General features: G+C 44.1%; 1 protein-coding gene across 1 annotated transcript; it reads left to right on the top strand.

The window, feature by feature from the left end:
* Positions 1–390: 390 nt before the first annotated feature.
* On the top strand, positions 391–23,334 carry F10 (coagulation factor X). The gene is made up of 8 exons (XM_083501251.1): positions 391–840; positions 3,743–3,903; positions 6,707–6,731; positions 7,772–7,885; positions 10,407–10,538; positions 19,326–19,540; positions 20,760–20,877; positions 22,198–23,334. Exons 1-8 carry the CDS (start codon positions 663–665, stop codon positions 22,743–22,745), a joined length of 1,491 nt encoding a protein of 496 aa, XP_083357377.1. The 5' UTR covers positions 391–662; the 3' UTR covers positions 22,746–23,334.
* The last annotated feature ends 33 nt before the right edge of the window (positions 23,335–23,367 follow it).

Genomic DNA, 23,367 nt, shown 5'->3' on the forward strand with positions numbered 1-23,367 from the left:
TCACCTTGGGGCCACCTTCCCAATGAGGAGTACAGATGAAAGGATATGTCAGTTATGGTTCTCTCTGTTGCTTGCTTTTCCACTCTTAAATTCAGTTCTCCACGTTTCTGCAACAGCTTGCGATTTAAAAAAAAGAAAGAAAATTATTCAGCATTTTAGTGCAAATACCTCCTAGTAACCATGCTTTTGTGTGCAGTTTTGACCTAAGGTGCGCATTTTTGCAAGTATGTTTGAATATTATTTTCACTAACGTAATTCATTTTTAGGCACCTTCACCCCTGATATATGCATTTCACTTCTTCTCTCTTACTTTCTTGTTCAGATACTGCAAAAGGGACACCCATGACAAAATGTTTTTGGGAAGGGGAGGGGGCGGAGAAGAGACTTCATTCGGAACAAATTGCCCAAATGGGTTTGTTTTGAATTTTCTTGTGAACAGAGGGCTTATTTCCGTAAATGTAATCAGCTTTTGACTTACAGACACACTTCCTCTGTGCCTAAATATCTGAGGAGAAAAGCAAGGGAAGTTGCTTTTTGAAGCATCCAAGGCACCACTTTGCCTTTACTCTGCCTCTTATGACCTTACTTGGAAAAGACCAGGATGTCTTATCATTCAGCACAATAATTTGGATAATCCTCATCCAAACACAACCCCGTTTGTTATGTGTGATAAGAGGTGCAGCCCAGCAACAGGAAGTGTGCTGTTTGAACCTTATTCACGACTAGCCCCTGCAGTAGAGCAGTGTGTTGTTTTTCCACGGATAGGCACCATGGCTAGCCAGCTGTTCCTCATTCTGATTCTCACTTCTCTGTCAAGTTTCCTGAAGGCAGAAAGAAATGGTAAGAGAGCCTTAAATCATTTCTCTGTCTCTCCTTGCAATTGCTTTCATTTATTTCGAATAAGAATTATTATTTTTCCTTTGTGTGCAGGAAGAAAGTAAGGGTCACAAATCAGGAGAAGTCTTCTCCACCAAAAGGGTCTCAGTATATTATACAGTATAATGCATCTTGTTTGCCTGTGTATGGTGTGGGAATTAATTTCTAGGCTGCATATGCACCATACATTTAAAGCACTCCCCTCCCCCCAAATAATCCTGGAAACTATAGATTACCCATCACAGAGCTACAATGCATTGAGGAACTACAGTTCCCAAAAATCTTTTTTGGGGGGTGTTGCTTTCAATGTGATTTAAATGGTGTGGGAAAGCACCCTGGAATGTAGTTCTGTCTGTGAGATGGTAAAAATACATTCTCTTTCAGCTACAGGGTGGTGGGAGAGAAAATGATATACATGGCAAGGGAAAGAGCCCTTCATATAGCAAATAAATGTTTCGGATGAGGAAGGCAGAAACATATATCTAATATTGCCCCCAGAAAAATAAAAAGTGTGACACAGAAGGAGTTAATAAACAAGAAACGGTGAGAATGATAGTGGAAGTAATGTTTCTGTGAAATGAAGAAATGCACCTAGTTTTAGTTGGGGAGGGGGGAATCATAACATTTCACAGATCAATGAAGTTGTGGCAATAAATTTAATATGCTTGTTCTCTCAAACACACCAATGTTGCTATGAACTGCATAACTTCATAAAAACTTCACATACAATATAACAAGACCCCACTGGCAATCTGGAATGATATTTTTAAACAAGTAGCTGGCTTTGGTGTTTTAAATTCATTTTTATGTCATCAGCAAAAGCAATATAGGCTTTATGAATGTTAACACCCTGTTAGTAAACACTTGGTTGGGCATGGAAGCAAGCCATGTTAATTTAACTGTAACCCACTGTTCAGTACAGTTGATTAAGATTATAATGTACTGTACATCACATGCAATCAGCTCAGACGAATGATGATCTGTATTTCTTCATGTGCTTTGGCTACAATGGGAACTGAAGTGGCCAATATGGGATGGGACTAGTGGCACAGAAACAATAGCATATAGTGAAAAAGTGATACCGCCCCATTTTGGGTCTTCATAAACCTCTTCTCAGGAGTCCTCAATGGTTGGCAGGGAATAGGTCAGGCAAAAGGTAGTATTTATTCACACCACAGGTAGTTAAAATTATGGAATTTACTGCCACACACGATGTAGTGATGGCCACCAGTTTAGGGGACCAAGCAACATGATGTTAAAAGCACCTTTGCACTTGATGTGCAACTTAAATGCTGGGGCAGGTGGCTGATAATTATTAGCATAACAGCAGATGTGGAGGCAAAATAAGCTTTTCCTCACCTACCTGCCTCCTCCTCCATGCAATTGAAAACTTTAGAGGAGGAATTTTCAGGGTGATCGGAGAAGTGAATAATTTGGGCAGTAGAAATTGAGGGATAGAGTTGAGAGGAACGAGGTATGAAAGGTGTAAGCCAGAGAAAACAGCTGGAACAGTCAAGGTGGGAGATGACCAGAGCATGCAGCTGAGGTTTTAGCTGAGATTTTGCAGATGAATCGGTAGATTTCTGCAATGATTTGAGGAGGGGGGAGAAAGAGGAAGAACCAAAGATAAGGCCAGAGCTTTGTGTTTGGCCATCAGGCTTTAGATGCAGAGCCCAGGGAGTTGGTGAGAGAGAGTCAACAGAGCATCAACAGACTACAGACCCTGAAAGGAGCAAATGACAAAAAGATGGAGTGTGTGCAATTTTGAAAGCAACAAGGTGATGCCTGCAGAAAGTGACTGCTTACAAGATGTGCAGAGTGGCAATCCCAGAATAATGGGTTTTACTTCCACATCTTCGTGGCATGTAGTAAAATCCAGTATGGTGGTCTAAGTAGGAATTTTGAGAATTCCTGAGACATAGACCAGGGAAGTCTCCTGATGCCTGTGTTAGCCACCCACCCTGCAACTACAGGCTATTATGCCACCTGTTTCTTCACCCCATGCTGTATGGAAAGAAAGCATCCAATGATTGTGAGAGGTTTCAGAGGGACTTTACTGCTGTGGGAGCAACTAAAGCTGTGTACACATTGCTGTTTCCTCTGGTTCCAGTACACCCACACCACCTCCCTTTTGGATCCATGCACACATGGAGTTACCTGCCATGCAGAGTTATCCTGTAGGTTCTTGAGCAGTCCTGCTGTTTGATGTGTTTTCCTTCAAACCAGTTTCAATTCAAAAGGAAAACTTAAGCCACTTTCACAGCTAAGCTGAGGTGTGTGGATTTGAGACAGCCATTGCTCATGCAAGGATTACAGCACATGCACAGATGGGGAGCAGGTTGCAAGGGGTGCAAAAACCCAACAGGTAGTGTGCATCAAGTGAATACATTCCCTCCTCCCACTCTGGTGTGTACAACAATGTGCGAATGCCACTTGAAATGCAGTGGGTGTGCTGTGGGGGGGATGAGCTTGCTGTTTTCAGCTGCAAAATGGGAGTGGCTTTCTCCTCCCTCCCCCCAAGTGAAATATGAGAAGGCTGGAAGCGAAGTAAGTGAACCTCCTCTAGGGAGCAGCAGCCACCACAAGCACTGGGTGGCTTATCTTCACTCCATAGGCAAACATATGAGCCAGGCGGTCTAGCCTAAGAACTGAATCACTTGCCCTGTGGATGCTGCCTCATACAACATGCACATGAGACGGAAAGAGACAGAGAAAGAACCGTGGTGTGCTTTCTATCACAAGCAGAGATGTGAAACCATGTGCAACATTTATCTATAAATGCAAAACAGTTTTCCGTAATGTGTTTTGAAATATGCATACAAGACATGAGTTGGTGGTTGTTTTTTGTTGTTGTTGTTTTCTTTAGTGTTTCTACAGGATGAAAAGGCAAACAATTTTTTGGAACGAGCAAAGCGTGCCAATTCTCCTTTTGAGGAGTTTAGGCAGGGAAACATTGAAAGGGAGTGCATGGAAGAGAGGTGCTCCAAGGAAGAAGCCAGAGAAGCCTTTGAAAACCAAGAGAAAACTGTAAGGAGAAAGCTGGCCAGTGTGTATGCTTTGCCTTCATATGACTGCCTCTTTCTGTCCTCTGGAGCAAGATCAAAACAGGGTCGACAGCTATGTTCTACCAGCCGTGCCTTCACAGTGGAACTGTCAGCTGCATTTACAGCTTCCTACTCCTGCAAATAGGGACGCGGGTGGCGCTGTGGGTTAAACCACAGAGCCTAGGACTTGCCAACCAGAAGGTCGGCGGTTTGAATCCCTGCGACGGGGTGAGCTCCTGTTGCTCGGTCCCTGCTCCTGCCAACCTAGCAGTTCGAAAGCATGTCAAAGTGCAAGTAGATAAATAGGTACTGCTCCAGCGGGAAGGTACACGGCGTTTCCGTGTGCTGCTCTGGTTCGCCAGAAGCAGCTTAGTCATGCTGGCCACATGACCCGGAAGCTGTATGCTGGCTCCCTCGGCCAGTAAAGTGAGATGAATGCCGCAACCCCAGAGTCATCTGCGACTGAACCTAATGGTCAGGGGTTCCTTTACCTTTACCTTTACTCCTGCAATACCCTAGCGTTCTCTCCATGTGCTACTATTTCCCCCTTACTATTGGATTGGATTTGGATTTGATATCCCACCTTTCACTCCCTTTAAGGAGTCTCAAAGCGGCTAACATTCTCCTTTCCCTTCCTCCCCCACAACAAACACTCTGTGAGGTGAGTGGGGCTGAGAGACTTCAAAGAAGTGTGACTGGCCCAAGGTCACCCAGCAGCTGCATGCGGAGGAGCGGAGACGCGAACCCGGTTCCCCAGATTACGAGACTACCGCTCTTAACCACTACACCGCATGCTTCTTCCAGCTGGAGAACAAACTGGAACCCAGCCATATCTCTCCATATCTCTCTCCCTAAGCCAGGAATGGGGAATCTGGGACTGTACAGACGTTGTTGGAATCCAACTCCCATTAGTCCCAGCCAGCAATGTCAAGGGTAAGAGATGATGGGAATTGTAGTCCATTGACATCATTCTGCAGGCTCCCCATCCCTGTCCTAGACAAAGCAGAGGAGGGGGAAATTGTGGATAATAATAATGAAAAAGGGAGTGGACAAGCAGGAAGGGTCAAGACTGTCTATTGAATAATACCACTCTGACAACTCTGTTGTGAAGGTGCACTCAGTAGTGTGTGGTTGGCCCTGTTTTTATATTGCATCTTAAATGATACTTTTCCCATGCTTACATATATGTGTGCAGCAGCTGATTCCTTTATTAATATCTTATTAACATATTTCTATTATTTTTATTACTGTACAAAACAGCTGAGATACAGTGGTTCTTCATAAGATATAGAACAGTCAAGACCAAAAACATAAGTCATTAAAATCATTAGAAATATTAAGAATGTTAACAGTGTAGGTAACAAGGTATTAAGGACACTTAAGGCATAGACGCTATGGTAAGTTAAGAAAAACAGGAACTTAACACTGATGTGGCATACTTATTAGAAATATTAGAGTGTTACAAACATTGCAGTGATGAAACAAAATTAACAATACAGCAGCTACCTACTTGCTTGCAACACATCATCTCCTTGTTTATTTACGTGCCAATTCTACTATGAAAGGAGAATCATAGAATCATAGTGTTGGAAGAAAGGGTTTCTGTTTATCAAAAGAGAAATAAAAGAAAAGCATCAATCAACACCTTTACATTGCATTTCTCTTCTTCCCCTCTAATACTTTATGCTCCTCTCACACTTCATAATAAACTCAAATATTTTGTTCAATGCACTTAATGGCCAGAAGCCATTTATTTAATTCCACCCCCTTATAATTCTCAGACTCTTTCATGAGTGGTCTGTTTCACCCTTACCTATCATAAATTATGGCCATCTGCTCAACAAGCCAGAAAGACAAGAGTAAAGGTAATAAAGGAATTCCACAGGTAGGAAAGAGGGGAATCTGCAAGTGATAAAGGGGGAACTGTGAAATAGCAATCCTCCCTCAAGTTGCCTTAGTCCAGGTAGTACAAGATTGTCTCTCAGTCAGCTAATGCTTCTTTTCTTTTAGTATTAATAATGGCAGTCAATTGCCATTACTAAATACTAAAATTAAACCAATTAAATTAAATACAATTAAATATTAATTGTACATTAATTTAATACTTTAATTAATACATTAATTAATTAACACATTAATTAAATGTACATTAATTTAAATGCAATTAAACCAAATGCAAATATTTTTTGCAAATACTCCCAGATCTGTTTGAAGTTGTGAATATATGCACAGCTCTTGTTGATACTTGACATAGTATTCTTCTTAATCTACCCGCCCTCCCACCTAAGGTCCCAAGGTGGGTTACATTACAACACAACGTTAGTACTGTTTGCTAGGTCAGTTCAGGTGGCTTAAGCAGTTCCATTATGCTAGGTGGCAGGCTGTAGCAGAAATTGGCAAAGGACTGAAAGATGTCCTTAATTGGCAGACTCTGTCTATACTGTTGGCCTGTCTATACTGGTCCTCAGTTGGGTTACAGTCTGACCTAAGGTGGATCACAAAAGCAGCACTGCTGCCCAATGAATATGTGGTCTGAAAATTAACAAGTGGGTCTGCATTTCTTGATGGGTTCTGCTGAGTCTGTTTGAAGACTATCTCATTGAGGTGAGTAAGGATGCAAAGTAACAGGTACACCTGTGCTTTGGGACAGCGGTCACAGCTAGAGTGAAGTAAGGCATTGGAGCGCTAACATGACCAGATTATGGGAAGAGCTGCTGCTGTTGCTGCTGCTGCTGTTGGAAGAACTGCTATATTGTTGTAAATAAAATCTGCTGTTTTCTTATTAGGAGGAGTTCTGGAATGTGTATGTAGGTAAGAGATCCATATTTTTTTCCAACCAAGTATTTCTTTAAAATGCTGTTGATATGTATTAGATAAGAAATAAATTAGTTGATTCATTGGGTTATATCCAACTAAGGCAATAATCCAAGTAGATTTGAGTTGCTTGACTTCTGTGAGTCTACTCACAGTATGACTAATGTAGGATATACATTGTTGTTGTTGTTGTTGTTTCAGATTCAATTACACTTCTTAGCTAGGACAGTTTTTAGTTGTTCCAGGTTAATGTGAACTACTTTGATTGTGACAAAGGAACTGTAGCTCCATGTTTTAATGCTCCCCAGCCTGTATCTTAGTAGAAAACATGTTCAGAGATGCTAAATTGTGTGTTTCCACTCTCCCATGGCTGCATAAAACTGATAAAGGAAGACCCTATGCCACATATTGACTGATTGGTGCCTTCAACATATATATATTTGAAACAACAGAAGCAAAGCCTGCTGGTGGAAGAGTTTTACATTTTGGTAGGGGTGAGACTGAGAGAGCCAAAGCAAACAAGGGATTGCAATCCACGTTTGCAAAGGTGGCTTCCTATTTTCAAAGGATGGCAGCAACTCTTAGAGCTGTGAGCAGCTGTTTCAAGAACTTATGATCAGCATTTTGCAATAGGAATGAAAGCAGAACCCTTAGCTCTTAATCTATATGCCCCACACATCGACAACAAGTGTGATTATAAGACCCCAGTCCATAGCAAGTTCTATTAATTTCAGTGGAACTTACCTCAATATAATGTCCAGGATTTAGGCACAGGAGCTGTAGCAACAGTGGAGCAGACCACCTTAGAAGCTGGTGGACTCTCCTTTGTAAGAGGTTTCAAAGCTGAGGCTGACTGGCCACCTATCAGGGACATCATAGTGGTAGAAGCCCTATGTTGACAGGTAGTTGGACTAGATGAACTTTGGGGAACCAGTATAAAAAGTGACACCGGGTAACCTCATATTTTCATTCTTAACACATTAATACCTTGGATAACAAGAAATTATATTACACAAATTTTCCCCCCCAAATGCTAGATGGGGATCAGTGTGCTTCAAACCCTTGCCATGACCGTGGAACGTGCAAAGATGGCATTAATAAATATACCTGCACATGTTTGGATGGCTATGATGGGCCGAACTGTGATACTGGTAAGTTGTGTTTCAGTTGCAAAATAGCAGTGACTCTCTTTTTTGTTGGTTTATTTCACCACGTTCTCTGAGGGTGGGCTCCATACAGCTCCATAGAAGCATCCTAGGCTGAGACGATACGGAACAGCATTTCTAAATATGTTGTTATGAATGTGGGAACTGCCAATACCATTTCTCTCTCTCTGCTAGTTTTCCTTCCGGCTCGAAGGTTGTTGGTCTTCCTCCCTCCATTTTCTACTTCAGGTGCACGTTGCTCCCAGGCCTTCTCTTTGTGAAACACAGATCCCATTTTTAACAGGCCACCCCAATCCCTGCCGAACTGTGGTCTTTGTCCTCAACCAGGGTCTGTGTTCCTTTGGAGAACTGAAGACATGGCAGAGGCTGTTGTAGCTTTAAGAAATAGGATTTATTCACATATTTACACCTGAATTTAGATGGAGGGACTACAGATCTCAAGAGGGACTTGTCCCTCACAACAGTACAGTATTTGAGTCCAAGGCATCTCTCCCAGCCAGCCAGCCTAAATCATCCTGCATTTTTCAGCTATTCCAAGCTTTGTGAAAGGCCCCTAAACTCTTCCTGTCTCATTACATCCAGTTACCCTGGCAACCTGTCTCTCTTCACACCGAAAACTTAGGAGCCAACTCCTGGCGTTCGTGGGGACTTGAGCCTCACAAAGTTGATGGACATTCCCATTCAAATGCTGTGTGTGCACTGCGTCATGTGATAGATTATGTGGGGCAAGGCTTACCCGGGCCCCCACAATATTTTATTCATGTTGGTACCCCTGACAGTTCTCTTGCATTGCCAATGGTCCTCAGTGGCTCTGCATTGTTTTGTAACAGCCCATGCTTGGCCAGGTCCTTTTGCATAGACTAGGCCAGGATTTCCTCTGCAGCTTGTATTTCTCCTTTCATATCCCAAAATCTTACCATTTATTAATTTATTGGTTTAGGGGACTCTCCCCCCACCTAGGAATGCGGGTGGTGCTGTGGGTTAAACCACAGAGCCTAGGACTTGCTGATCAGAAGGTCGTGTTATATGGATTCTCTCTGGCATCACTGCCACACAGAGTGTGCCTTATTGCACATGGAATATTAACATCCAGGCACAAAATAGAAAGAGGGAGGGCCCTTTCTGCAAAACAGGCAGTGTAGAATAACATATTTAAAACCAAACCACAACAATAAAAAACAGCAAAACATGAGATAATAGTACAGTGGTACCTTGGTTTACACAAGGACACGGGTGGCGCTGTGGTCTAAACCACAGAGCCTAGGGCTTGCCGATCAGAAGGTCAGCGGTTCAAATCCCCGCGACAGGGTGAGCTCCCGTTGCTCGGTCCCTGCTCCTGCCAACCTAACAGTTCAAAAGCATGTCAAAGTGCAAGTAGATAAATAGGTACCGCTCCGGTGGGAAGGGAAATGGCGTTTCTGTGCGCTGCTCTGGTTCGCCAGAAGCGGCTTAGTCATGCTGGCCACATGACCCGGAAGCTGTACACCGGCTCCCTCGGCCAATAAAGCGAGATGAGCGCTGCAACCCCAGAGTCAGCCACGACTGGACCTAATGGTCAGGGGTCCCTTTACATTTACCTTTGCTCCCCCCCCCCCACATAAATAATATGCTGTACGGCACCGGCTGGGAACTAGAGGCAGACATCACCTATCATTTCAGTTCCCTGATCCTTTTAAATGTTCGCTACGGTGAGATCCTAAGGAAGGGGAGAGCTTATGCATCTGACTGCAGGGTTGAAGAAAACGTTCCTCTTTAAATGTAACTTGAGCAAAACAGGATTCCCATATGTATTAGATAAGTATTTAAGAATGCTTCTCATGGCCATCTTGTTGACCACTGAGAATAAGATGCTGGTCTGATCCAGGAGATTTGATTCTTATGTCCCTATGCATTTATGGTATCCACACAATGGTTGCGTTTGCACATAATGGTAGCCTGACTATCTGGCTTATTGTGTTTTATTGTGAATGAGCAATTCCTGCCAAATTGTTCCTACTCCGTTCCTCCAGGGTTTGTGGTTTCTTTCTCCCTAGCAAACCACGATAGCTAGCCAGTCCTGACCCACGATTTGTTGTTCTTTTGTTGGCTTGCTGATCGTGGCTTGTTAGGGAACAACAAACCATGATTTCTGGTTCAAACATAAACGAGGCTTCCTGTTTTGTTTCTCCCACTGGAGCAAAGCACACAGTTTCAAAAATTGCTGCTACGTCTTGGAGGACGTTATGCTCATGCTTGCGGTCATGAAATGGCTAGACGACAAACCAATTTTCCTGAAAAGCAGTTGGCTTTTCAGTGACCCTCAACAATTGCCCCATTTGTCCATTGGTAGAGCTTTAGCTTAAACAGTAGAGAACACAAAGGAATTACCCAGTGCAAAAAAAAAAATGCCTTGAAAAATTTACAACCTAGAGGAAAATGGCTCTGGCTCTAAGTAACATTTTAACCATTGCCTGAAAAATGTGTGTTAATTTATTCTTCAGCACTCATGTATTTGTCTTTTATACAGTCATACAAAGATCCTGCAAATTGCAAAATGGTGGCTGTAAGCAGTTCTGCAGGCTTGTAGAAAACAATATTGAATGCTTTTGTGCCAATGGATATATTCTGGAAAACAATGGACAATCCTGCATTCCTACAGGTATGAAGCCATTTGTTTGGTTGATGCAACTTGTTATAATTATATATTCTTATTTTTTGGGTGCATTTTTGCATGCATTGTCTGTTTTAATGCTACCAACAGTTTAATTTCGAGTTTGCTTTTCCCCTTTTACAAGGATATTCTCAAACTGGAGGGGTGAAGGTCAGGATGACCAATGGAGAGCCAGGCTAAGGACCTCTAAAGCCATTTAAGAACCTCTGACACCATTTTGAGAGCAAACTAGAAGCTAAAAGCATAAAGTCATTTTAGCAAGCTAAAGACTATTTCTCTTTCTCCTGTTTACCACTTTGCACCTTCTGTAGAGGCAGCTAGCTTGCAAGGATGCGGTTAGGGTAGCTTGCACCTGAGGTTAAGCCATTTCTGAGAAACGACCCCTGACAAAGGCAAGTAGCAGGATGTTTGGTAACCGCCAGGGTCCAGATAGAACTCTTAAGTGAGAAGGTGCTAAACCACACGACTCGCTTCGGCACATTTCTAGGAAGCATGTGGTCAGGGGTACTTCCTGGAAGTAGTACAGAGGTTAAGTAGATTATAAGCCAGTAGCGCCACCTAGTGGAATAGGCAACTTGGAACCGAAAAGGACACACCACTTTATTCATTGGTTGAGCTTTAATGAATATGCATCAATGACCATAGGAAATTGTCAATCATTGGCTAAAGGGATGCCAAGGGGCTGAACTATGCTTTGCAAGAAGGTATATGAGTTAGCTACCCCCAAGGAGGGGTGGGCATTCTTCATTTTCCTGAATGCACCCTATTTGCTTTTTGTCGGACAAAAATCCAAATAAAAAACTTTTTCTTTAAGAAACTTTGCTGCCTGATTTTTACATTCCTGGTCTGTATTTCTGAAGTCCCTTTCATTTCTGGTGCCAAAAGTGACTCGGATCAGAAGGACTTTAAGTGTCCTCAGAGACCAGGAGGCAGCTCCCTTGCCCTCTGGGCAGTGACAGCAAAGGGCCAACGGACTTCCTGGCTTCCAGGTGCACACCGAACCTTTTCTTCGGAGGGAGACAGAAGGCAACTTGACCCTCTTGCTGTATCCTGGGACAGAGGACAACGGATTTGAAGACCCGAGGTTGGGAGGACAGGGCAGAGAACAGCCGGCTGGGGTGAGTACATGGCAACAAGCCCTGAGGACATAGTAAATCCTCCTTTTAATTAAGGAGAAGGGAGATCCTGATCAAATCTCCAGCGTGGATAGTGGCATTAAGGAGAAGGGTTGACCCCTGACAACCACACACGCTTTGGTATTAGGAAGGAGAGAAAGGGGGGGCACAGGGTGGTTAGTGTATGGTACAACGTCTGGCGAGAGAGGCATTTTGTGCATGTATGTGTGTTACCCCGGGGTCGTAGCGAAATGAATGTGTGAGTGTTTGGTGTGGGGACGCTGTACAGGGCCATACTGAAAATGGGAGGGGGAGGCTCGAAAGGCTTGAAAGGTCCAGTAATCCCCCTTCAATGTATGTTAAACAACTTCAAGAAAGGATTCAGTGGAGACTATGGCATAGACCAGGGGGGACATCCTGACCAGATTCCCTATATAGACTACTGGCTGAATGTGGTAATAGAGAACCCCCCCCCCCCCGGTTGAAGAAATGCAGGACTGAACATTGCAAAGTCACTCCCTCATGTCAGGTTTTGGAGAGGGAAGATGTCCAGAAGAAGTGCAGTGTTTATGGAGAAGAGTGTACAGAACAGTAAGCAGTTATTACTGCATTAACAGAGGAAAAAATAAATAAACTTTCGAGAAAAGACCATGAAACAGGATGCTGCTATAGAATTAATGTAACAGGATCTTGAGCAGACAAATGAAGGACTTAATAGATTAAACACAAGTCATTTAGAAGAGAGGTCTCAACTAATTCAAGACCTCCAGAGGCATGGAAGAGAATTTGACAACCTCAGAGAGGTTTTAGCTGAGAAAGACAAAGAAATTTCTGCTATTATTTCAAATATAAATGTGTATTCTGAGAAGATTAATATTCTGAAATGGCAGATCAAGTGCAAAGAGTATGAAATGTAAGACAGGGAAATTACTGAAAGATGTACAAACAAAAGGTGTGAACAGTGGAGGCAGAAAGCTTTCAGAACTTTCTGAGCAGTTAAATGCAATAAAATCAGAACTGGCTGAGAAAAAAAAAAATTGAAAACGCTAGTAAAACAAAAGAGAATGAAGAATTTGTTAGGCAAATCAAAGAGACTAGCCAAACAGTTAAAGATCTTCATTCTGCAATCAATACTTGTGATGTTACTTACAACAACAAACTCATGGAGTGTGACTCACAAATTAAATTGCTTAAAAGAACAAATAAGTAAATCAGCTAAAAATTGCAAGAAACAGAAATAGAATGTAAGGAGGAACAGACCATCTTAAATCCCAGGTCGATGAACATATCTCTGTAAAGGAGAAATTGAACAAGTTACTAAAATTAAAAGAAAAACAAAGAACAAAGTTTTGTGAATGAGTTGAAATCAGTGAAAGATTCTCACAACCAGCTCACTTTACAAAATGCAAAAAAAAGGGATGAAGATTTAGCTAATTTATCCAGACAACTTGCTGAACATACTGACCATCTAGAAATTGTCAAAAAGTCACTGCAATAAAAGGCAGAGATTGTGATATCCCTAAAAGACAAGCTTAAAGTTGTGGAGCAGCAGGCTTTTGCAGAATCCTGATCCAAGGCCTCAGTATTTTAGCAAAACCTCTAAATGAGAGTACCAGAGGAAGGGAAAGAGACCCCTTTGAGTGGGGACCGGCCCAACAAGAAGCCTTTGAGACTATCAAGCAATTAGATTCCACAGCGAAAGGCTGGCCACCCTGTCTGCGGGCTGTCACTGCCACCGTCACACTAGTGGAAGAAGCAGGCAAGTTCATGTTTGGCCAGGAGATGCATGTGAATGTGCCCCATTCGGTTCTCACCCTTATGGAATATAAGGAGGCTGAAACAGGCTTTGCCCAACCCATTGAGAAGTCTGCAGGCGCAGTGGAAACTTGTGAAACAGACGTGCCTGATGGTCTAGAGAGACCAAAGGGTCCTAGCCATTTTGAGGGCCAGCCTTGATTCTTGGCTGCTGCCAGTATTCCAAGGGAGGAAGCCCTGGGTCGCATGGCAGGAACTGAAGACAGCATGTCAGGCCACAGTGGCAGCCAGACCAGAGGGGGCTGGGCTGTAGGACGCCCAGAAAGCCCAGAGGGGGCTAGAGGATGCCCAGAAAAAGTACCAAGCCCAGAGGGGGCTGAGGCTGTTTTGGGAATCTGTTTCTACGCTTCAATAAATCTGTGTGATGGACTGTGGGCTGGAGAGAGGCTGAGAACTGGGAACAGGAAGGCAGTTACAAGTTGTTCCTCAGGCAGCAGAGCACCCAGAAGTGGGGGTGCAAGCCAGGCAAGCCGTTCCAAGAGTTCTAAGAAAGCCAAAGTCTCCAAGAGTTGTTTGTGCTCTGAGGCGAAGTCCAACAGCAAAAGGCATTGCCCTGCAATTGGCAACTAGATGCAAGGCTAACGTCCAGAAGTTGAGATGTTACTGGAAGCAGTATGGGGCCCCGAAGAGATTGCCGTGATGCACTGCAAAGGCCATCGGAGAGGCCGGGACATGGTCACTAGGGGCAACCGGAAGGCAGACAACGCAGCTCGTGAAGCAGCTTTGAAACCTCCACCAGCACTCAACGCAGCCCTCATCCCACAACTCACTCCAGACGATGTGGAACCACACTACACACCGGAGGAACAACAGTGGGCACGCCAGGAAGGAGCAACACTCCAGGAGGGATGGTTCCATCTACCAGACAACCGTGTTTTTGTGCCCCAGCATCTAGCCAGCGTGATTGTAAAGAACTACCACGAGTCTACTCACATAGGAAGCCCAGCTGCTAAAGCACACCTTGGGAGAATACTCTACATCCCCAACCTATCCCAACTAATTGCTGCTATCTCCCAAAAGTGTGTCCTGTGCGCCAAGAGCAACCCTAGGCAAGGCCACCTCCCTCCACCGGGCGTTCAACACGTGGGCTTTACCCCTATGGAAAGCCTGATTGTGGACTTCACTGAACTACCTCCAGTTAGGGGCATCAAATACCTGCTTGTGTTTGTCTGCACCCTGACGGGTTGGACAGTGGCCTCCCCAGAAGTATTGGCAGTGACAATGGCCCTGTCTTCATTGATGAAGTTGTGCAAGAAGTGTGCAAGGCGCTGCAGATAAACTGAAGGCTACACGCAGCCTACAGACCCCAGAGTTCGGGAAAACCTGAGCGTATGAATCGCACCTTGAAGACCCACTTGGCCAAGCTGACCCAGGAGTCGGGACTACACTGGATAGATGTCCTGCCCATTGCCTTGTTTCGGATTCGGAGCGCTCCAACCAAGAGACTGAGACTATCACCCTTTGAACTTTTGTATGGCAGACCAACCCCTTTCGTCCGAGACATCCCCGCCAGTTTGGGGCGGGTGGGAGATCACATCACTCAGGAACAAGTGCAATTCCTGTCCCCGTGTGTGTTTGCTTCCCTTTCCAGGTACTACCTCGAGCCTACACCGTGCAGTCTCGCTGAGCCGGTCCACCAGTTCCAGCCGGGTGACAACGTGGAAGCGCAACCCCCTCATCCCTAAAGTGGCGAGGCCCGTATACCGTCCTCCTCTCCATCCCAACTGCGGTGAGAGTAGCCGACGTGATTCCCTGGGTGCATCACACGCGTCTGATCATCACCCCTGCGTCCGACGCCACCGGGAGTGCGTTGGGGCCACGGGCAACGAGATCCTGCGACTGATCATCACAAGGACTTTCACAAGGACTTTCCCCTTTTCTCTATTATGTTCTGTATTGATTTGCTCTATGTCCTATTGCCCTGACCCCACCGAGCCATACCGACCCTATTGGCCTGCGGACCTCTGCTACGACTGGTTCGTCTTGCCAGTGGTAAGAAACGGCGTTCTCATTGGTTATTGGGAACAGGGCTTTGATGAGGTTGCCGTATTGAAACATCCCACTACCCCACTGTGGCTTCTCTTCCACACCACTGTCCAGCGCACATGGGTACTGCTCCTACGGGAAGTTGCAGAGACGGTCGAAATCTATCGAGTTCTGGACCGCTCTTGCTGTTGTGGGGGGGTAACCAACTGTCACTCAGGGGGTAGAGCACTGTACCAACCCCATCTGGTAGACCAGGTCCTAATCTTAATCCAGGTGTTGCATGGGACGGAGCCTATCTTAATGCAAATATTGCAGGGGAGGGAGCCTGAACCAGGTGCGCATTGAAATTGCTGAACAAGTGCCAGTAAATCCTGCAGCCCCACCTGTGGTTGTCGTGGTGGCTCGAGCCTCCCAAAAAAATCCCAGAATACTGCCTGAACTACTGGGCCTGGTAACTCCACACATAATACCCTTGAATGTGGTAGGGTATTCTTGTGGCTGCATAAGGGTTGCCACCCCAGGCTTCAGCCTCCATAGGCCCTGGTCAGAGACCACGTAGGTGACCTCCACCCAGTAGGACCAGCCTTTGAACTTTACAGAGTCTATTGTCATCCCTATAGCTCCCGAGGCCTAACAGTGTATCAGTCCCAGAAGGCCACTTTTCCCTGTGTAGAGTGGGAATGTTTTGTGTGTAGACGCTGTTCACGCCTCAGTAGGGCCAGGAGTTAGAGGCCCACATGACCTGGCCTTCGTGGGCCACCATCCCTTTGGCCTGTGGTAGTACCCTTTTTGTGGTATTTCTGTGTTGGTGGTACAGTTCTTTGTTCTGGGGCACCGAACATCCCTCGAATCAGGATGTGGATCATACCCTGCCTCCTGATGGTTCTCACCTCTCAGATGGCCACCGGGTGGAAGGAGAACACCTTCCTGAACATGACCACGGCTGTGGCCAAGAGCCTGAACCCAAGAGTGCTGGGTATGCGTGCGAGGTCAAGATTCTGAATACCACCTACGTGGTTCCCCAGCACCATATTTGAAGACTTGACAGGGTCATAGAGGAAGGCCAGTGTATCCACAGGAGTGTACATTTCCTGGCTCTCTATGATATTGTACCTATAGGTCCATCAAGCGAAAATGGAGAACCGTGCCGGTCAGCATTTTCGTGATGGAAAGGGGGGAATGGAGGGGTGAAGGTCAGGATGACCAATGGAGAGCCAGGCTAAGGACCTCTAAAGCCATTTAAGAACCTCTGACACCATTTTGAGAGCAAACTAGAAGCTAAAAGCATAAAGTCATTTTAGCAAGCTAAAGACTATTTCTCTTTCTCCTGTTTACCACTTTGCACCTTCTGTAGAGGCAGCTAGCTTGCAAGGATGCGGTTAGGGTAGCTTGCACCTGAGGTTAAGCCATTTCTGAGAAACGACCCCTGACAAAGGCAAGTAGCAGGATGTTTGGTAACCGCCAGGGTCCAGATAGAACTCTTAAGTGAGAAGGTGCTAAACCACACGACTCGCTTCGGCACATTTCTAGGAAGCATGTGGTCAGGGGTACTTCCTGGAAGTAGTACAGAGGTTAAGTAGATTATAAGCCAGTAGCGCCACCTAGTGGAATAGGCAACTTGGAACCGAAAAGGACACACCACTTTATTCATTGGTTGAGCTTTAATGAATATGCATCAATGACCATAGGAAATTGTCAATCATTGGCTAAAGGGATGCCAAGGGGCTGAACTATGCTTTGCAAGAAGGTATATGAGTTAGCTACCCCCAAGGAGGGGTGGGCATTCTTCATTTTCCTGAATGCACCCTATTTGCTTTTTGTCGGACAAAAATCCAAATAAAAAACTTTTTCTTTAAGAAACTTTGCTGCCTGATTTTTACATTCCTGGTCTGTATTTCTGAAGTCCCTTTCAAAACTTTCTTATCTCCATTTTTTCTCTTCATGTTCTGAAATAAATCCATAAATTTCCAGGAGTCTTCAGCAATCTAAAGTTGTTGTGTCTCCTATTCACAAAATAAGTTAAAGAAGAGGAAGAGGGACATGGGCTGACATATTGATGCTGACAACGTTTTCTGGCTACTGCAAAATTAAAATCCTGCATGCACGAAGAGCACCCATATCACAATAAATAGCCGTTCAGAAGCACCCATAGAATTTGTTCTTTTGACTTCTACCTTAAAATAAATCATAGTACAGTACCAAAAAATAAAAATAAAAAAAAATTAAGAGAGACACTGGAGGTACTATTTCCCCCCCTCGTTTTTCCCTCACCCAGCAATATCAGTGTTTTGTTTTTTTTTAAGGATTAGTTACTTTAAGCCATGAAAGATGCATTTTAAAGTTAAACCCTAATTTCATATCTAAACCTCTGTGATGTTCCGCATTTATTTATTTATTTCAATTTTATTTTATTTTATTTATATACCGCCCTATACCCGCAGGTCTAAGGGCTGTTCACAGGATAAAATCAGAATATAAAACCACAAAATACTTCTATCTACACTTTATGTTCTGCATCCTTTATTATTGATATATAGTTTGTTTCTAACTGTGAGTGCACAGATTCTGATGTGGTTTAAGGGTCTGAGAAAGAGAATTTTTTTAATCAAAAAGAATTTCATTTGACCATTAGATCTGAAGGTCCTTTAGCTGATATTTTCATTTTAAGGTGACCTAGGTCTTTCCTCTGTGCTTTTTAAAATTTCATCATATTTGAAAGGTGCAATGAAAAGATAGTTGGTCACAGGAAAATTAAGTAATCATAGGTTCGTAAGGCACTCTTACGAATGTTTATTCAAAAATAATGCTCCATTGAGTTCAATGGGTCTTTGTCTTCTGACTTCCCTTCTTTCCTACTTTGTCTACCTTTCATCTTCCTGGATCCAAGCCACATCCAGGAGCCAGTTTCTTGACCCAGGGCTGGTTATATGGAGCATATGACTCTCTTCTTCAAACAGCTCCACTGGCTACCAAGCTGTTTCTGGGCAGAATTCAAAGTGTTAGTTATGGCTAAGAAAGCCCTAAACAGCTTGGGTCAAAGCTGTCCGAAGGACTTATACAAACCTGCTTGGGCTTTGAGATCTTTGGGAGAGGCGCTTCTCTAGCTCCCGCCACCCTCACAGGTATGCTTGGTAAGGATGTGGGACAGGGCCTTTTCTGTGGCTGCTCCCAAACTTTGGAATTCCTTCCCTAGAGAAGCTGGACTGGCTCCCTCCTTGTGAAACAGGTGAAAGCATTCTTGTTCCAACAGCCTTTGGAAACTGGCTGCTTTTAATGAGGGGGCTTGTGCCGTGCTTTTTTTTTTGTTTTTTTTTTGTAAAATTTAAATAGATGTGTGTGTGAGAGAGAGAGAGAGGGAGGGAGGGAGATTTAATTCTATAGATTCTAATTTTTAATTATTTTTTCTATGGTTTTAGTGCTTCTTATTTTTATCTGTAAGCCGTCTTGAGTATCTTCAGGGGAAAAGGCAGGGCATAAATAAATATAATAATAAAAAGAATATTTCAGCCCTCCGTAGGAAAAGGCATATTTTAAAAGACTGACTTTTTGTTTCTGTTAAGTTGTGGGTGAACATATCAGACGACGCAGCGATTCCTCAAACAGCTCTTGTTTATTCACAGGCCAGAACAGAACTGAACTGAAGGGTTCAGTGAGCCTGCTTATATAGAGCTCCAGTACAATGTAACTGTTGCCATTTTCTAAAACTATCCAATCACTGAATGTCACTTTCGATCCCTTATTTGCATAACTATCTACAGTATCCCCCTGCTGGCCTAGGGTAAGAACTTCAGTACATAACAGTTTCATTGGCACAAGTTGGCTTGGTTGTGTTGCCTAATTTAAAATGCTGTTTTTGCAGTTCCATATCCATGTGGTCGGATTCAGAAAAAGAAGGTGGCAAAGAGAGAAGCAAGTTATTTAGAAGAGTTGGATTATAATGACACACAGATTTTCCCAAGCCCTGGTCCTGAAGCTGAAGAGCCATTGTATGGGACCGAAGAAGATCCTGACGAGGACCGTGGTGTCAGAATAGTTAACGGAGAGGATTGTAAACTGGGCCAGTGTCCTTGGCAGGTAAGTTACTCTGTCATGTATCTTGTATAAATATTATATACTCATTTATTATCCATATTTAACGATGGACACTGATTCTGTCATTTTTAACTGCTCCCATATTGTATTAAAGTGGGGAACAGCAAGGATCCCCACTCCAGGCTGTGGTTGGCTAGATTACCTGTTTTTAAACTTTTTTTTTAAAAAGGCAATAAATAGCTTTTACAAGAAGAGAGTCAGGGCTATGGGCCTGGAACCTTCAGCCTCATCAGGTTTCCCACAGGACTTCAGATTCTGAAGGAGACTATCCAGCTCATGTTCCATCCTGACTGAATTAGACAAATGAATCTCTTTTGGAATTGGAGTTTGGCAATTCCTTAACCAACCCTGGGCTCTTCCCAGGGACGCGGACTTATAAAAAATATTGGGGGGGGGGGCCTGGGAAAGCTCATGAATAATAAATAAGCTCATGAATATGCAAATAAAGTGGCACCGCCTCCTCGTGACCGAATAGGGGAGAGCGTGCTGCGCCTATTAATCAGCTCCGAAGGAAATTGGGTGGAGCTTTTGCTCGGGAGGGAGGGCAGGAGGCATGCAGCCCGACCCTGTGCATTTTGGGCTGGGGGAGGGGCGGCGATGGCGCTCTGCTGGAGGGGCGCCGGAGATTATTGGGGGGGCGGAGCCCCCCCAAACGAATTTTTGAGGGGGCTCGGGCCCCCTCAAGCCCCATGGAGTCGGCGCCTATGGCTCTTCCCATCAAGGCATTTTGCTGCCTGAGGCAAAGGGCAAGATGGCATCTCCTCCATTCTCTGTTCATAAACTCTTACTTCAGCCTTAGTTGATGGGGCAGAGTCCTTCACTATGCCTGCAGGCAGCAGGCTAGCTTATGGGGCTCAGGCCAGGCTGTATGGCCCTCACAGCTTTCCCCTGCTGCCTGAGAAAGCTGCCTCACTCTGCCTAATGGTAGAGACGGCCCTGCTTCCCATTAAACCCCTGACAGAAATGCACCACGTCACTCAGGCACTTAAAAGTTGCTTTTGTAAATCTGTTCTTTTATTTTCTTCCCTGTCTTTGAATGTCCTTATTTGGTCCCCCCCCCCCCATTTGGCTCTGCCTTATTTTGATTCTTACACGTGTTCTAGAAAGAAGACTCAATACATCCTATGGTGTCATTTCTCCCTCAGAAAAAAAAGCTACTTACTCATGCAATCCTGATTTTTGTACCTGCTTCTTTTTTCAGGCACTTCTGATAGATGATGCAGGAGAAGGGTTTTGTGGAGGCACCATTTTGAGCCCAATGTATGTGCTTACCGCGGCTCATTGTATAAATCAGACAAAAACGCTGAAAGTTGTTGTTGGTGGGTATTTTCGATTTTTGTCACCTATTCAAAGACGCTAAATTGTAAAACAAAACACAAAACAAATTGGTAGGTGAGGTACACGGAGGTAATCACTAATAGTTTTTAATATCTTGCTCAATATCTCACCAACATTCATGTTTTGTAAATTCATGTTTTGTAAATAAGCCTTTGGCTGTGAGCTGTGGTAGTGTGTGTGTGTGTGTGTGTTACTGCCTGAGGCAAAGGGCAAGATGGCATCTCCTCCATTCTCTGTTCATAAACTCTTACTGATTTATTTTTAAAAAAAGAAATCAGAAGTAGGCAGGTGGGTGTGAATGAATTGGGTATGAACTGTGGTGCTCAAAAGAAGGTGTTTTTGCCTGTGGGGCAACTTGCAGCTTTGGAATATCAGCGGTAATTGAGAAAATACACTGGCGGGGGCGGGGGCAGGGGCAGGGAGGATGAGCACCTACCCACAGAAAGCGCAAGTCCCAGTCATGGAACGTCTAGGGCCAGCCTGTCTGAGGCAGAGCAGCAAATGGCGCACACACACATAAAACCCAAGCTGGACAAATTATTCTGTCACCTGAGAGAGCAAATCCCACAAGTACTTCCTCCCTTTCCTGGCAGAAAAAATGCAACAATAACAAATTGCCATTGGTTTCCAACCTTTTTGTGACTCCCGAAATAAGCTGCCCTCGCTATGCGTAGTGGGAAGACTGGTCCCAGAAATATTCCCAGTAGCAGACTACTACAGTTCCCAGAATTCTTTGAATGAAAGAATGCGCTTCAAATGTCCTTCAAATATTTAGCAGGAAGTGTATAGTGTGTACGCAGCCTTAGAAAAAATGCAGATCATCTTGAAGATACCTGGTGGGACTTCCTTACCTTTTTGGCGATTCAGGAGGTGTGCACAACCCTTGCTTACCTCAGGCAGCTGCCACAGAATCTTAGAAAATATTGCCGTTTTCATCCCCCTTCTCTGTTCTTCATTTTTTCTTCCATTGAATTTTTTAAAAATCTATTTGTTAATTTGGTTAAATGTATTATCAGGTGTCAAATAATAGGTGTCAAAAATATTATCATTATACATCCAGAAGTTGGGGTTCTGAGAAGGTGGAAAGACATAGTTTTATGAGCAAGGACTGGATGAGTTGGGAAGAGATCAGGAAGTTTTTTTATTTATTCTGGATCAAATGTTGTGGAGTACAAATGTTGTTGTTTTTATTACCGGTATATTCTAATGGGGGGAGATTAATAACAACACCACCCATTTTGAATACCAATGCACCTCATATTTATATCACATAATAATTATACTGTGTTGTTCTCACACAGGGGAAGTGAACACAACGGTGAGCGCAAGAACAGGGACTGTTCATACAGTGGAGAAGATATACGTACATCAAAAATTTGTTTTGGCAACCTATGATTACGATATAGCCCTCATTCAGCTGAAGACCCCTATCCAGTTTTCCGAAAACGTGATCCCTGCGTGCCTTCCCACTGCCGACTTTGCAAATCAAGTTCTGATGAGAGCAGGAAAGGGTATGATCAGTGGCTTTGGCCGCCTCCACGAAAGAGGCCGAGTATCCGCCACGCTCAAAAAAATTGATGTCCCCTATGTGGAGAGGCATATCTGCAAGCTGTCCAGCAATTTCCCGATCACTGAAAATATGTTCTGTGCTGGTTACCATACCGTAGCCCAAGATGCATGTCAGGGAGACAGCGGAGGCCCACATGTCACTCAATACTGGGACACTTATTTTGTGACTGGTGTAATCAGCTGGGGGGAAGGGTGTGCAAGGGAGGGGAAATATGGGATTTATACCAAGGTGTCGAGATTCATAGGTTGGCTGAGGAGAATAATGCGTCCAAAGCTGTAACACGGTGGAGCCTGAGAGGACAACCACTGTCTCCCTGATCATGGTTTATTGTCGTGTTTCACACAGGCATTTCCACAGGTGAATTAAATAGGTCGCTTTGCCTAGGACTTAAACCAGCCTCTGCCGACCAGGATTATTTTTGGACTATAAGTCCCATCAGCCTCAGCCAGCACAGCTATGCTGGTTGGCACTGATGGGAGTTGTAGTACAAAACATCCTGAGGGCACCAGCTTGGTGAGGCATGACTTACACTATGTTACTTTAATGGCCTCTTCATTTCAAAAGCCTTGTTCAGGTGTTCTTCCTGAACAAGAAATATCAATATAGTACGTAGTTTTGCCTAATGCAATGCATTCTTGTATGTTATTTTCACTTATATGTACTCTGTGCCCACCTAGTACATGCATTTTTGTGCACATTTACTTGTCTGGAGAACTGGATTGCAGAATTCAGAGAAGTGCAAGTTTTGAAGGATGTTTTGCTTCATGTATTCTTTATAGAAGCACAAATTCCATGTTAGCCTTTAAATGCTAACTGAATTTCTTCCCCCGTCCCTATAATGCCATAATAAAAGAAAGTGTTAACGTTTCTCTGTTGGGAAAACGCTATGTTGTTATACATC

This window comes from Podarcis liolepis (assembly GCF_965112155.1).
Source record: "Podarcis liolepis genome assembly, chromosome: 4".
Lineage (NCBI taxonomy): Eukaryota > Metazoa > Chordata > Lepidosauria > Squamata > Lacertidae > Podarcis > Podarcis liolepis.